The 14,525-nt window shown below is 34.2% G+C and overlaps 1 protein-coding gene across 1 annotated transcript in view; it reads right to left on the bottom strand.

Moving 5' to 3' along the window:
* The window catches only part of LOC132716748 (heat shock 70 kDa protein 12A-like), a 99,258-nt gene that overhangs the window by 17,866 nt on the left and 66,867 nt on the right, over window positions 1-14,525 (bottom strand). Inside the window, exons 5-7 of the mRNA XM_060700077.1 lie at window positions 3,646-4,250; window positions 3,061-3,363; window positions 2,687-2,908 (exon numbers count right to left, since the gene is read on the bottom strand). Coding sequence (XP_060556060.1) covers window positions 2,687-2,908; window positions 3,061-3,363; window positions 3,646-4,250 — 1,130 coding nt within the window. The remainder of the gene's footprint in view (window positions 1-2,686; window positions 2,909-3,060; window positions 3,364-3,645; window positions 4,251-14,525) is intronic.

The raw sequence follows: 14,525 nt of genomic DNA on the forward strand, positions 1-14,525 counted from the left end.
CAGACAAAGTTTGGTTATTATCCACTCATTAGATCTGTAGAAGAAAATATCTAAAAGTTTTTTTCTATTTTTAGCCCTAGAGACCCCTAAAAGGGGGGCTCATGAAATTAATATGAGCAAAACTCGATAAAAGCTACAAAATAATGCTACAGACAAAGTTTGGTGATTATCCACCCATTAGTTCTGTAGAAGAAGATGTCTAAAGGTTTTTCTATTTTAGCCCTAGAGACCCCTTAAAGGGGCTAATGAAATTAATATGAGCAAACGAGATAAAAGACTACTCAAGAATGCTACTTCAGACAAAGTTTGGTGATCATCAATCTTTTAGTTCTGTAGTAGAAGATGTTTAAAGGGTTTTCTATGTTTAGCTCTGCTGACACCTAAAAGGGGCCAATTGAAATGACATGAGCAAATTTAAGTGTGACTGTCACAAGGATGCTACTGACCAAATTGTAGGTACATCTGCCCAGCAGTCTCAGAGAAGAAGACGATTGTTGACACATGACGACGGACGCCGGAGTATCCCCCTTTGATACTAATAGCTCACCCCGAGCCTTCGGCTCTTGTGAGCTAAAAACCTATTTAAAAAACAGATATAATAGTGAGTAAATGGTCAGTGTAATAACTGGAATCACTATAAGAATACACGGTATGTTATCAGATGCAAAAATCAGGTCTATATAATTAATCTTCGCCTTGACCTTAGTGTAGGCGATTGGTTATTGCACATGACACATCGTCTCATTATCCCTTGATCTAAGAAGAAGTTATAGACGGATACAAAATATGCCCTATAACAGACTTTGTTTATCTTTGACTTCTAGGTGTGACCTTGACCCTTGAGGTAGGGGTGCAGGATTTGCGCATGACACATTATCTTATAATTGTGACTATTTGTGTCAAGTATTTTCACAATCCATTGATCAATGAAGAAGTTATAGACCTGACATAAAATATACCCTATAACAGACTTTGTAAAGTTTTGACCTCTAAGTGTGACCTTAAACTTGGAGGTGAGGATCAGTTGTTGCGCATGACACATTGTATTATTGATGTGACTATTTGTGCCAAGTATTTTCAAAATCTTTTGATCTATGAAAAAAATTACGGACCGGACTCAAAATATACCCTATACAGACCATGTTAATATTTGACCTCCAAGTATGACTTTGACCTTTGAGGTAGGTGACCGGATTTGTGCATGACAACTTGTCTTTTTATTGTGAACAGTTGCGGCAAGTATTTACAAAATACCTTCAAAGATAAGCGAGTTATGGACCGGACACGACAAATAATCTCAAAAAGACAATGTTTACCTTGCCGTTGACCCTAGAGGAAGAGGTCTTGTTGTTGCGCATGACACATTATCTTATAATAACAAATATTTGTGCCAAGTTATTTCAAATTCCTTTGATAAATGACAAAGTTATGGACCTGAAACAAACGTGTGACAGACGGACAGAAGGACCTTCTCAAATGACAGTAATTACGTGGCTACTCTATTGTTCTTTTTAGCTACACAAAAGAAAATAGCCACATAAAAGCATTACGGAATGAATTACATCAAAGAGAAAGAACAGTTACCAATTGTTCCTCTAGCCATTATAACTGTCCCGTGAAAGCAGACTGACAGACAGACGGAAAAAAGGCGGGGGACAAAACAAGATTTTCTTTACTGTTAAAAAGTACCTTGTATCTCTTTCAATTTTTAGTTGAAGTTACTTTATATTAATCTTCTTTCTTTTGTATTTGAAGATCACCAGAATATAGAGGAAGCTGGAAATAATTTGCATCAGTAAAGTCAGTGAGGGTGAATAAGAGAGATAAGAACTGCTATAGGTAAAACAGGACATCCCAACCTTATTACTGACTTAAAATGATGTTTTACATTTATAAATATGTTGTCATGTGTATTTATTTATTAATAAATGGAATTTGAAATCCACACATTTATATGTTTATTTTACATAATAATCAGCTGTAGTAAATAACAATATTATATGTAATTGTAAACACAATGATATATATATATATATATCTGCAAGTTTATCTTAACAAAGAAAGGCGTGTCTCCTTTACATAATCATTGGCTCCAACTTAGCAGTAATTGGCTCCCAACATTTTTTGATTGGCGTATTTCGTGGCGCCAGAGGGAACCCAGGTTCCTAGATTACTTTTTATTTAGTCTTCAAATTTTGATTAAGTTTCTACTTAGGATATATACATATAATTATATAAATAAATATTGTTACACCATCTTTACATTAAACATACACATGACAATACATAATGCAATATATTGCAATACGCTTTTACAAAATGGCATTATATTGCAATATGTTTTTTTTGCGGTAATGTTACACCCCATTCAATGTTATCATTTTAATACTAAAGCAGAGAGCTATTTTAGCTACTTTAACTGATGACTGGCTAGATAGGTTGCAGGTTTATTTTTTTCTTACTGTAAATATTCTTATGAAAATCAAATTAATAAGATCAGTACTGCCCATAAATGAACATATATGAAAGGGAGAAAGTCAAGGAATATATCACTTATTTCGAAAAATTGATTATATTATATTATATTCTAATTTTGTTCAAAATCAGTTTTTCTTGGAAATACTTAATAAATCAATTCTAATGTTTGAAATATTTTTTTCAAATTTCCAAATAAACATTAACTTACCCTTAAAGCTGCCTCCCGCATAAATTGTTTCGCGCCATCATTCCAAATTGCAGGAACTGTCAACACCCACTGAACTTCCCGTGCCACTATAGGTCCAGAAATTCGTTTGTTACAGGTCTCCAGCAAATCGTCTTTCAGGAATCGAATACTCATCGCAAAAACATCAATAGCAAGCAGAGATCGGCCCGTTTCATCTTCCAACATAAGGTTTCTGTTGATTTTCTATATTGAATAAAAACCGTTAATTTATATTTTATAAAAACCATTTCATTCTCAAGACTAATAAACAAAGAGGTCAAATACAAAGCATGATACAAATCAAAAATAAGAAGTGTACATTTGTCATTTATGTCGGAGCTAATAGTTTTATATACCTCGCTTAGTTTTCTGTTTAACGTCATTTTGAATCGACGAAAAAAATAGTAGGAAGCGTGCATATTGTCTTCAATTAATTCCCTGTATTTGTTTTCAGCTTCATAGCCAAACGCCTCTATCGTTTTGCCGTCGGGTTTCACTAGCAAGCATGTGGGAGTTTTTGGTGTCAGTATTGAACCTGCATTCCAGTTTCGTACTGATATCTTTCTTGGATCCGATATGAAATCGCTGAGAAATGAATAAGCCCAACCTGAATACGTGGTACCAAGGTCGAGGGATGCCACCATTATTGTTTCTGGAGCCTGTAATTAATGGATGGATTTTTTATTTCAGATTGAGCCCATAATGAATTAACAGTTAAATATTTCCGGTCTGAGTTGGGTTTCGGAACTTTTACTTTGTATGTTTTTACAGTAATTTTTGAACATGAATTTGGATCATGTATCCAAAATATGATCTATGTTCAGTGATTAATTACTTATATTACTAAAATATTACACTTTCAAAACAAAACTGACAATTGATTTGAAAGAAAAGTTTTGTATTTTGTTTCAGTAGATATATGAATATTTAAATTATCTTACCAATTTTATAATTTGTCCGGGCGTTTTCATTTTGCCAGCAGCTACAGCGCCTGACAAAATGTCCTCATCACTTATGAATTTAACATTTCCGTGCAACAATTTTACTTCTTCCTGTATAACTTTGGTTTGTGCAAACTCACCGAACACCAGGATACTGTTCATATTTTCATTTTCTAGTTCTGCTTTTATATGTGACAGTACGCCTATTTTTGCCTTTTCAAGAGGGTCCATAAACTGGCTTGCAGGCATTTTAATTTTATCTCCAACCATTGCTATATCTCGAAATTTACATAAATCATCTTTAAATGCTTTTTTGGTAATATCTTTGTACATGACTAATAGCGAAGTGGGTATTCTGAGATGCACCTTTTCAGTATGAATTGAAACACTTCTGAGCTTAATTGCAATATCATGTTTCAACTCCATATACTCGGTAAAGTTAAGCGCCTTGAACTTTTCGAATACGTCTTTACGGAATATTTCTATCATGAAATTTTCTATACCCTCCTCGACTTGTATCATACCATCTTGAAAGCTACTGACAGTTGATCGGCTTTTCGAACCGTCCTTTTGTTTACAACCCTGCTTCATAATATCCATTGTACCTTAAAATAAAACGAACACATGAAATGGTTCAAAATTATTACAATGCATATAGAACTGTTATCGACCAAAAGTATTGTTAATAAAAGGGCATTTTCCTTTTATTTACTGGTGCGATTTTGTTTATATATAAATCATTGTAGCAAAACCACATGACTGTGACACAGATGGCTCAGTTCGAACAAGAAAATAACTTTCATGTGAGTCTGCTTTTCTGTATTTTACTGTCGCATCAGTGCTATCTGTGTCGTGTGTAAAGTTTCCCCGTACATTTAATCAAATTAAAGATGTTATATGTTCGTCCTTGAAGATCGTTCAGCACGATATTATTGTTGCGTATACATGTAATGTGTAATTTTAGTTTCTTATAGTTGGCCTTTAAATTCGGGTGGTTCCAGTATTCCTACTTGAATACTGCATAATCACCCTTAGGATATGCTGCCTGCTTTTTAAATTTGTCTTTTGAAGTCTTGTATGTGATATGCAGGCTTCATAACCTCAGATGCCCTTTCAAAATTCCATTTTATTTAGTTCCGCCTATTATTTTCTCGTTTAGGGCGCATGCATTCTTTTACTTGGGGACCATACGCTGCTTTTCATGGAATGGCACTTCTGTGTCCCATTGAAGGTTCCATGATAACCGCCGTATGAACACATCTGTAGATGTTTCTAAATTTAAAAAAAATGAAAATGTCACCAATTATCGTGTTTAAATGTTAAATTCTGCTTTTTAAGCCTGTGCTAGGGGGCGTCCATGGTAACTTGCACATTCCATTACCGTCCATGAACAGGCTCAATCAAACCGAGCCTACAACATTTTCAATCTTGCCGTGTTGGGTTTTCATAGTTTCAAGGCAGTTTGAACTTGTAACATAAGGCTTTTCAATGAAAACGACCATTTTGCATAATAGACCTTTCTATCTTAAACGGACTTCGTAAACTTACTTCTTAAAACGGAATAATTTGGGGGTTTTCTCAAAACATAAATGCGCGGAAATAAGATAGAATGAGCAGTACGCTTAAACTCTGATGCAGCGATTTCAACATATCAACATATATAAGATGAAGACAATTTAACCATAATTAATATAAAGACAAAAAAAGAAAGAAATCAGAACAAAACAAAAGAAAAATAAAGAAATACAAAAATTGTAGTGCTAATTTTTCACCAATATGTCATTTAGTAAAGGGGGGCTATAGGTAAATGTCATCACTGCTGTCACTGCTGACGCAAAGTTCACAGAGTAGTTTTGGATTGTCGTTTTGGGAGAGGGTGGTATCCTATAGAGAGCCGGATTGTCTTCTATTTAATTTACTAGGGAGCACCTATTCCCCCTGCGAAACAGCCGGCACTGGGTGCTTAACTTGGTCTTGAACTGCTCTCTCATCATTATTGATGTCAACCAATAATTATTTCTGACGTAGACTGTTTGCGGGCTGTGGAGCTATATTACGTCCCCAACATCATCGTTGTATAAATATCTCTGTAACTAAAGTAAAACTAGACCTATCACTGAAGGTGATTAATACCCCCACCAGCAACTTTTTGAAAAATAAGTAGTCTGAAGAAAAAATTCAACACAAACTATCAACTGTGCACAAAGAAATATTTCAATTAATTGTAATCCCAACTGGGGTCTCCAAATAAGCTTGCTTTTCACCAAGTTTGATTACAATATCTCATTCCTAACTCTAGTTATTGTCCGGAAAGTATTTTTCTATTTTAAGGAATGGTGACCTTGACCTTGACCCCAGGGGGTCCAAATGCAATACCAACCCAGGTCTTCATATAAGCTTGCTATACACCAAGTTTGATAACAATATCTCATTCCTAACTCTAGTTATTGTCCGGAAACCATTTTTCTATTTTTAGTATCGGTGACCTTGACCTTGACCCCAGGGGGTCCAAATGCAATACCAACCCAGGTCTTCATATAAGCTTGCTATACACCAAGTTTGATAACAATATCTCATTCCTAACTCTAGTTATTGTCCGGAAACAATTTTCTATTTTAGTAACGGTGACCTTGACCTTGACCCCAGGGGGTTCCAAATACAATACCAACCCAGGTCTTCATATAAGCTTGCTATACACCAAGTTTGATAACAATATCTCATTCCTAACTCTAGTTATTGTCCGGAAACCATTTTTCTATATTTTAGTAACGGTGACCTTGACCTTGACCCCAGGGGGTCCAAATGCAATACCAACCGGAGTTTCCACATAAGGTTGCTATATACCAAGTTTGATTACAATACCTCATTCCAAACTCTAGTTATCGTCCGGAAACCATGATGTGGACCGACCGACGGACCGACCGACCGACCGACAAGCTGACTCCTATATACCCCCCCCCCTAAACTTCGTTTGTGGGGGTATAAAAATGTAGTAACGCTTCAGTGTGAAATTGCACGAAATTCTCGGAATTATACAATAATAGTACATATGCTATATCGGCTAACAAACCCTAGGTCCTCAAATGTTGCCGATTTTCTTACAATAATACCTTTGAGTGTGAAAACCTGTCCATTGCTTTAATACGTGTGTCGTTAAAATTTGTGTTATGTTAGACAACTATTCTGCTACTTATCACCCAACACTATAATACTGTTTGCATTGTTTTTAGATTTTCAGAATAAACAAAGGCTGGCGAAGCCTACTTTTAGTATCACTTCCCGCTTCAGTTAAATCTTTGCAATATGATTCTGAATATATCAGCCGTGCATGGTCATGTTAAGTTGCCGTAATAATGCCAACTCTAGACCGTAGTAGATATTCGCAATCGTTTATGTTTATATATTCCGAAAGAAACGTTTTTTTTTCCAAGATCTCCAAAATGATGTACAATATCTATAATCTAACTTAAAAAGCATCAGAAACATTAATAGATATGTTACATATTATGCATACACTTAGAAATTACAGTCACCACAAAATGTCTTCATGTGATAAGGATATGTTGTTACTCAACCATTAATTGTAACAATTGCCACCATAGTCAATGTGTGCACCGCGTATGTACATGTTGAAATTTGCGCATTCTACACAACAATTGTAAATTGCATTACTAGGCCAACCAAAGATCAATGGTTTAGTAAACGTGGTCACTGGGATAAACCATATCCCGCAGTTGCTGAAATAGTCACACGAATTATTACGACCAATGGATAAGCCACAATAACAATTCTATTGTTGATACTGTCACTTCCACGCTAACAATACACAAGTTATTGTGAATTCAGATGGCGACCTTTGTTTAATTCTAACGCTCGAGATTTCGTGCAATTCGCACTAAAGCGTTACTACATAATTATTATACATATGATGACATTTACGTTTAGTCATGTACCAACACTTACTAGTATATCTTGAAAACATCGCTTCTTGGTCATTGGTTGAAAAATTAACACTACAATAAAGTATATAAATGAAGAAACTTGTTATGTTTGGTTCGTTTCTTTGTTTGTTTTTGTTTGGTCTTCATATAAAGTGTGGTTACACTGTATTCATCTTTTATGTGTTGATGGTTGATAGAAATACTATAATTAGTATATACATGTAAACCCGATGTATTACAGTTTTATTGATCTTTTTTATCATTAATGTTTTGAGAAAATCCCCAATTTATTCCGTATTACGAAGTCCGTGTACAAAGTCCGTTTAAGATAGAAAGGTCTATTTTTAATTATGCTCATACGGTAAAAGATTAATGGTGGCAAAAGGTATCAGCCGGGCAGTGCGCCCTCAAAAGTCAACGTAAAAATTTGTTTTATTGGTCTCTTGGCGGTTTAAATACATTTCAATAAACTTCAATAAGGACTTAAATATTTTGAAGGTTCATTCGATACCTAATGATTTTCTTTAATTTTAAAGCTACATGTATCGTTCAGGTACGAGAGCAATATTTTTTGTTTGTAGAGAATGGCGCTTAAAACAATTATGTTTTCGCTCATATTAAAACCTTGTTTATACAATTCACTTTTCATAACGCATTAACGACTGCCGGAATCAAACACGATTCCAGCCTGCATTTTGCTAAAGCTGCTGCAACATCCAAAGTCCACAAGGTGACAAGTCCGGATTGTATTTAAAATGTTCAAAATCAGTAAGTCCTCATCCAAAAGATATGCACCGTCAGCTATTTTATGCTGACGCAAGCGTTCGATCTTTACTTATCTGATGAGATAAACGATTTTTATGAAAACGTTTTCTCAATTTTCCCGTCACCATTTATATTTTGGGAATTGTTATTTGAATTTTTATGCCACCGCAGCATCTGCGATGCAGTGGCATATAGCGATTCTACGTGTGTGTGTGTGTGTGTGTGTGTGTGTGCGTGCGTGCGTTGGTGCGTGCGGGAGTGTGTGATTGTGTGCGTGCGTGCGTGCATGTGCGTGTTATAGATTATATAGTGAACTTCAAAAGTCTAATTGTGAGAACCACTAGTCCAATTTCAACCAAACTTTGCAGGATTGATCCTTAAGTGAACGGCCTCTCAAAGATTTTCAAAGAATTTCATTTCATGCAGAAATCTGGTTGCCATGGCAACCAAAAGGAATTATAAGAATAAATATGAAAAATCTTCTTGTATTGTAAATACCCAAAAAGCCTTGAGCATAGATATTTTGCATAAGGCATTGTCTGGCAGACCTCTGCCAAGATAGTTCAAATTATAGCCCTGGGGTCAAAATTGGCCCCGCCCCGGGGGTCATTGATTTTCACTTTATGTACATATAGTAAAACATTAAAAAATCTCATTGTCTGAATGTACAAGGCTTTGACATTTGGTATATGTCATCATCTATAGGTACTCTACCAAAGTTGTTCAACCTTTGCCTCTTGTTTCAAAATTAGCCCCTCCCCGGGGGTCATAGGTTTTCCTTATATGTCTATAGTAAAAAACTTTAAAAAATCATCTTCTCTAAATTGACAAATGCCAGAGGTTAGATATTTTGCATGAAACATTGTGTAGTTAACCACATATTTATACGGTACAAATGAAGGTTGTAAAGTAGGTGCGGCTGTGTTTGAAACTAATTTTACATCTAGTATGAAGTTACCAGATAATGCATCAATTTGTACTGCTGAAGCAAAAGCTATAGATTTAGCATTGTCATACATAGTACAGCATACCCATGATAAATTTGTGATATTTTCTGACTTGCTTTCTGTTTTAATATTCATTAAAAATATAAAAAAATCTGACAATATCATGATAAGGAAACTTCTTTTACGATTTCATGATATACTTAAAACAAAATCTGTTAAATTATATTGGATTCCAAGTCATGTAGGTATACGAGGAAATGAAAAAGAAAATGCTTTAGCTAAACAATCATTAAATTTTTTAAAAACTGACTTATTGTTACCTGCTTGTGATTTTAGACCGGCTATAAATAAACTCGTATCATTTGAATGGCAAGCAAATTGGGACAATGCCGTTTTTAATAAACTTCACGATATAAACCCATCTCTTGATGTGTCACCATCTCTATCTCTGTCAAACCGCCATGATCAAACAGTTCTTCTTCGATGCCGAATTGGACACACTAAAATTACCTACTCTTATCTCCTCACGAATGACAATGCCCCTGTCTGTGTAGCTTGTAACGAAAACTTTAAGGTCAAGCATTTTCTTCTTGAATGTCATGATTTTTCACAGGCCCGTACTAGATGTTATTGTGTAAATGCACTCAAAGAACTCTTTAATACAATTCCATCAAAAAACATCTTTGATTATTTGAAAGAGATAAACTTGTATTCTAGGATCTAACTGGCTCATTTTCATTGTCATTTACAAAGTTTTACATAACATTTTAAGCATATAATAGCATTCGGCACGATATGGCCAGTTATATGTTGACGTGCCGTAAAAATCTTAACAAACAAACTCTAGCAAGATTGTTCAAATTATAGCCTTGGGGTCAAAATTGGTCTCGCCCCGGGGGTCATTGATTTTCAGTCACTATGTACATATAGTAAAAAAATGAAAATCTCTTGTCTGAAGGTACAAGGCTTAGAGCTTTGATATTTTGTATACAATATCATCAATAGGCCCTCTACCAAAGTTTATAAATTATGCGCCTAGTGTTAAAATTTCCCTGCCCCATAGGCGATAGTGTTCCTTATATATATAGTAAAAATTTGAAAAATCTTCTTCTCTAAAATGACAAAGGCTAGAGGTTAAATATTAAGCGTGAGATTTTGTATCATAAACCTCTACAAAAATTGTTCAAATTATAGCCCTGGGGTCAAAATTGGCCCCGCCCTGGGGTCATCGATTTTCACTATGTACATATGAGTAAAAAAATCTCATTTTCTGAAGGTACAAGGCTTAGAGCTTTGATGTTCGCTTTATGATATCATTGATAGGTCCTCTACCAAAGTTGTAAAAATTTTGCCCCTGGTGTCAAGATTTGCCGGGGGCATCGAATTTGAGCTCATCTGAGTTAGGTTAGAGTAAGCCTTTAGAATCGTTGAATGTCCGTAGTCCGTCGTCCGTCCACACGTTTTCGTTAACACTCACGCGGTCACATTTTTTGCCTTAATCATCATAAAACTGTGTCAGGATGCTAATTTAGGTTATAACTCGGATGAGTTTGAACATGCGTCATCTCGGATGAAAAACTAGGTCACAGGAACTAAATATAGAAAAATCTTGTTAACACATAAGGGGTCACATGTTTTACTCAATCTTTGTCAGGATGCTCGTCAAGGTAATTGCTCGCATGAGTTTGAACAATGGTCATCTAGGATGAAAAACTAGGTCACAGAAGCTAGAAATAGAAAACCTTGTTAACACTCTAGTGGTCACATTTTTGACTCTTTAATTGTAATAAAACTTTTCAGGATGCTTGTCTAGGTAATACTCAGGTTTACTCAGATGAAAACAAGGTCACATGGGCTAAAAATAGAAAAATATCTCTAGTGGCTACTGTTTTGATCCAAAAATCCTGGAAATTGGTCTGAAAGTTTGTTTTGATAATTTCTTGGTAAATTTTGAATATGGGTCACCTGGGGTCAAAAACTAGGTCCCACCGCCCAAATATGTAAATAAAAACCTTAATGTAAACATTAAGTGGTCACATTGTTTACTCAATTGTCATCAAACTTGGTCAGGATGCTTGTTTAGAAAATTGCTCGGATGAGTTCGAACATAGGTCATATCGGATTAAAAACAAGGTAACAGGAGCTAAATTAAATAAATCTTGTTAACATTCTAGTGGCTACTGTTTTGATCCAAATATCCTGGGAAATCGGTTTGAAAATTTGTTTTGATGATTTCTAGGTTAAGTTCGAATATGGGTCCTCTGGGGTTAAAAACTAGGTCACACTGCTCGAATATATAAGATCCTTTTTAACACTCTAGTAGTTACATTTTTGACTGACCTGTCATGGAACAGGTCAGAATGCTTGTTTAGGTAATTGCTCGGATGAGTTCGATGGGTCAGGTAAGCGATCTAGGGCCATCATGGCCCTCTTGTTATTATATACACATAGTAAAACCAGAAACATAAACAAAAGTTTTCTGAATTGGAGAAAGCTACAGCTTAGATGTTTGACATAAAATTTTGTTTGGTGGACCTGTATCAAGATTGTTTGAATTAAACCCTTAGGTCTAAATATTGCCTTTCCCAAGGGGACAGTGACCTACTTCCTTAACTTTGATAGCAGGTGACCTAGATTTTGATGATGTGACCTATGTGCAGCAATGAAATTTTAACCATGTGCACACATATAGATGTAATGTGAACATTGATATCAGCTGGCCTAGATTTGGACAAAGTGTCTTATTTGTCCTTTGTTAAGCAATGTGAAATATGACCTTCACCACCAAAACCACTAGACTCAACTGCATTGATAGATTCCAACTCTGATCTTTTATTTGAATAACAATAGATTTAACCACTAATTTTATAATAAGAATAAGATAGGTCAGTGATCTATGCATTATGGAAAACTTCAATTGTATAAAAACAAAAAGAAAAATCTGTTCCTACATTACTATTTTAGTGTTGTATAAATGCGGTGTCATAGCATTTTCACAAATGCAATCTTGTTTTTATTAAAAAGTGCATATTCTTATACTACAACTTATTCTTCAAACTGAAGAAGATAATAATATTAGTAAATAGTGATTTTAGCGCCCTGACCACTTGACCACTGTGACTGCAAACTTTTGTCAAATCTGAACAATACCTATTCATACCAAATTAAATCCAAATTCTACACGTAAAATAATACTACAAAAAGTTCAACATATTTAAAATGTATACACTCATATAAAAATATTGATTTAATCATAAATATAGGTTATCAAGACAGCTCTTGAAAATTAAGATATTATGACTTCTCTAAAGCAGAAAAATCGAATTTCTAAATCTGAAAAAAATCATTCTTTACAAAATATTCATTTTTGTTTCACTTATCATATTAATTAATATTATTTTTGAAAGAAATAAAATGTTATGTTTTCATTTCATTGAACACATTGAACTTATGTGGTAAATTAAGAAAAGGTACAAAGCTAAACAAACTGTTTTTGAGCCCGATAAGAAAAGATATTATTATACGTTCACCCGATACCTTGTTTACGCCGATTACTTTCTAAAGCGATCATACCTATTGGTTTACCAAGGCTGTTTCTTTGTACCGTACACTATCGACAGGATCACTTTTACCCTTTTGCTGCGAAGCCGTTGAGGGGACTTACTAGTGAGGTAAAACAAGGTATGACACGCAGAATGCATTACTTCCACTTTGAAGAGTATTCAAATAGGCTAGAACTACTGTCAACTGCATTTAAAATGAGGGGCGCAGGTTCAAACCCTACAGAGGCAACTTTTTTCTTACTTTATTATTTTCTTTGAACATCTATTGTTTTCTTTGAACATTTTTATTAGTCTTTCGGGTCAGTTTTGGAAAGAAAAAAGTGTTTCAGGTTATATAATTATTATTGGTAATTATTGGAAGTAATATCATTATCTTTATTGTATTTTAAGATAAGTAATTATTATGCCAAATTTATTATCAAATATGATACCTTTTATTTTCAAAGTTGAATAAACAAAAACTAGATGGTAAACGTCTTTTATCTTTGGCAAGATCAACCAATATACTTTAAAGAAAATTTAGGCAAACTTTTAAAAAAGTCGTCATTTTGGTACATTTTAATGGTATTTTAAATAAGACCCTCCAAGAAGGAAATTGAGCAAAGAACTATTTAAAATTGTAGGGTAACATTTTTAAACAGATTTCAAAATTTTGAGTAGAAACAATATTTTTGCTTGTGTAATTTGTTAGCTGAATGCTATTATTTGTTTCTTAACATTGTTCAATATGATAATATTATAAGAGCCCTTCTAATAGCCAAGTTTAAGTAAAGAAAAAGGCTATAACTAAAACTCGGAAACCATACGGTAAAGATTGTTTAAATTTTTACATACAGATGTCCTGTTAGGTATATAACTGACATATGTTGTCAATTTTATAGTTCCTTATAGTGCCCATTAGGGGGAAAGATATCTATTATGCGTACAACCTTCATTCTGCTATAAAGTCAGAGCTTTGATGCGGGTGTAACCGACATTTATAACGAAATCAGAAAATCAGGATCAGTCCAAACTACAATTAAACAATAATGTTAGCGTCATACAGTCGCCACAAGACGCAGATACAATCTAACGTTTAAATGTCAGTTATAAAATTAGCAGTACAGATGAGAAATACTTCCATGTTTGAATCCACTTCTATCAGGTATGTCGTCTAATTGTCAATTGTTTATATTAATTATTAATATTAATACGCACTTGTAAACACTTGATAATTAATAACGTCCTGTTTTGAATGAACTTATTTGAATTAGGATCTAATATGAAATAAAAATATTTACTGTTTTAAAGAAAGGAAATTTACAAATAATTTAACAATTACTCAAAGATTGTTCAGAAAAGCTTTTCGTTTTTTTTTCATGCAGTAAACCGAAAACGTATTATTCCAACGTACAGAAAGTTTATTCGCTATTCATTAACAACATATTTATACACTCATTTAACACCAATGTCAATAGTTTTCCTCAATTCTTAATTGCTTAACAAGGTAATTCCTCATTAATTTGTGACGTGTTTTGTCACTCCTTTTATGCAATGGTGTTATGATGCCTTTGTCCATGCATACGCCAAACAGAATAAACGTGGATAACTGATCATATTAAAAGATTATGTGTCTTTGTTCAGGTGATTTAAATAAACCTTAATATTGACGCATGAGCACTATT

The sequence above is a fragment of the Ruditapes philippinarum genome, unplaced genomic scaffold, assembly GCF_026571515.1.
Source record: "Ruditapes philippinarum isolate M1 unplaced genomic scaffold, ASM2657151v2 ctg889_1_1_1_1, whole genome shotgun sequence".
Lineage (NCBI taxonomy): Eukaryota > Metazoa > Mollusca > Bivalvia > Venerida > Veneridae > Ruditapes > Ruditapes philippinarum.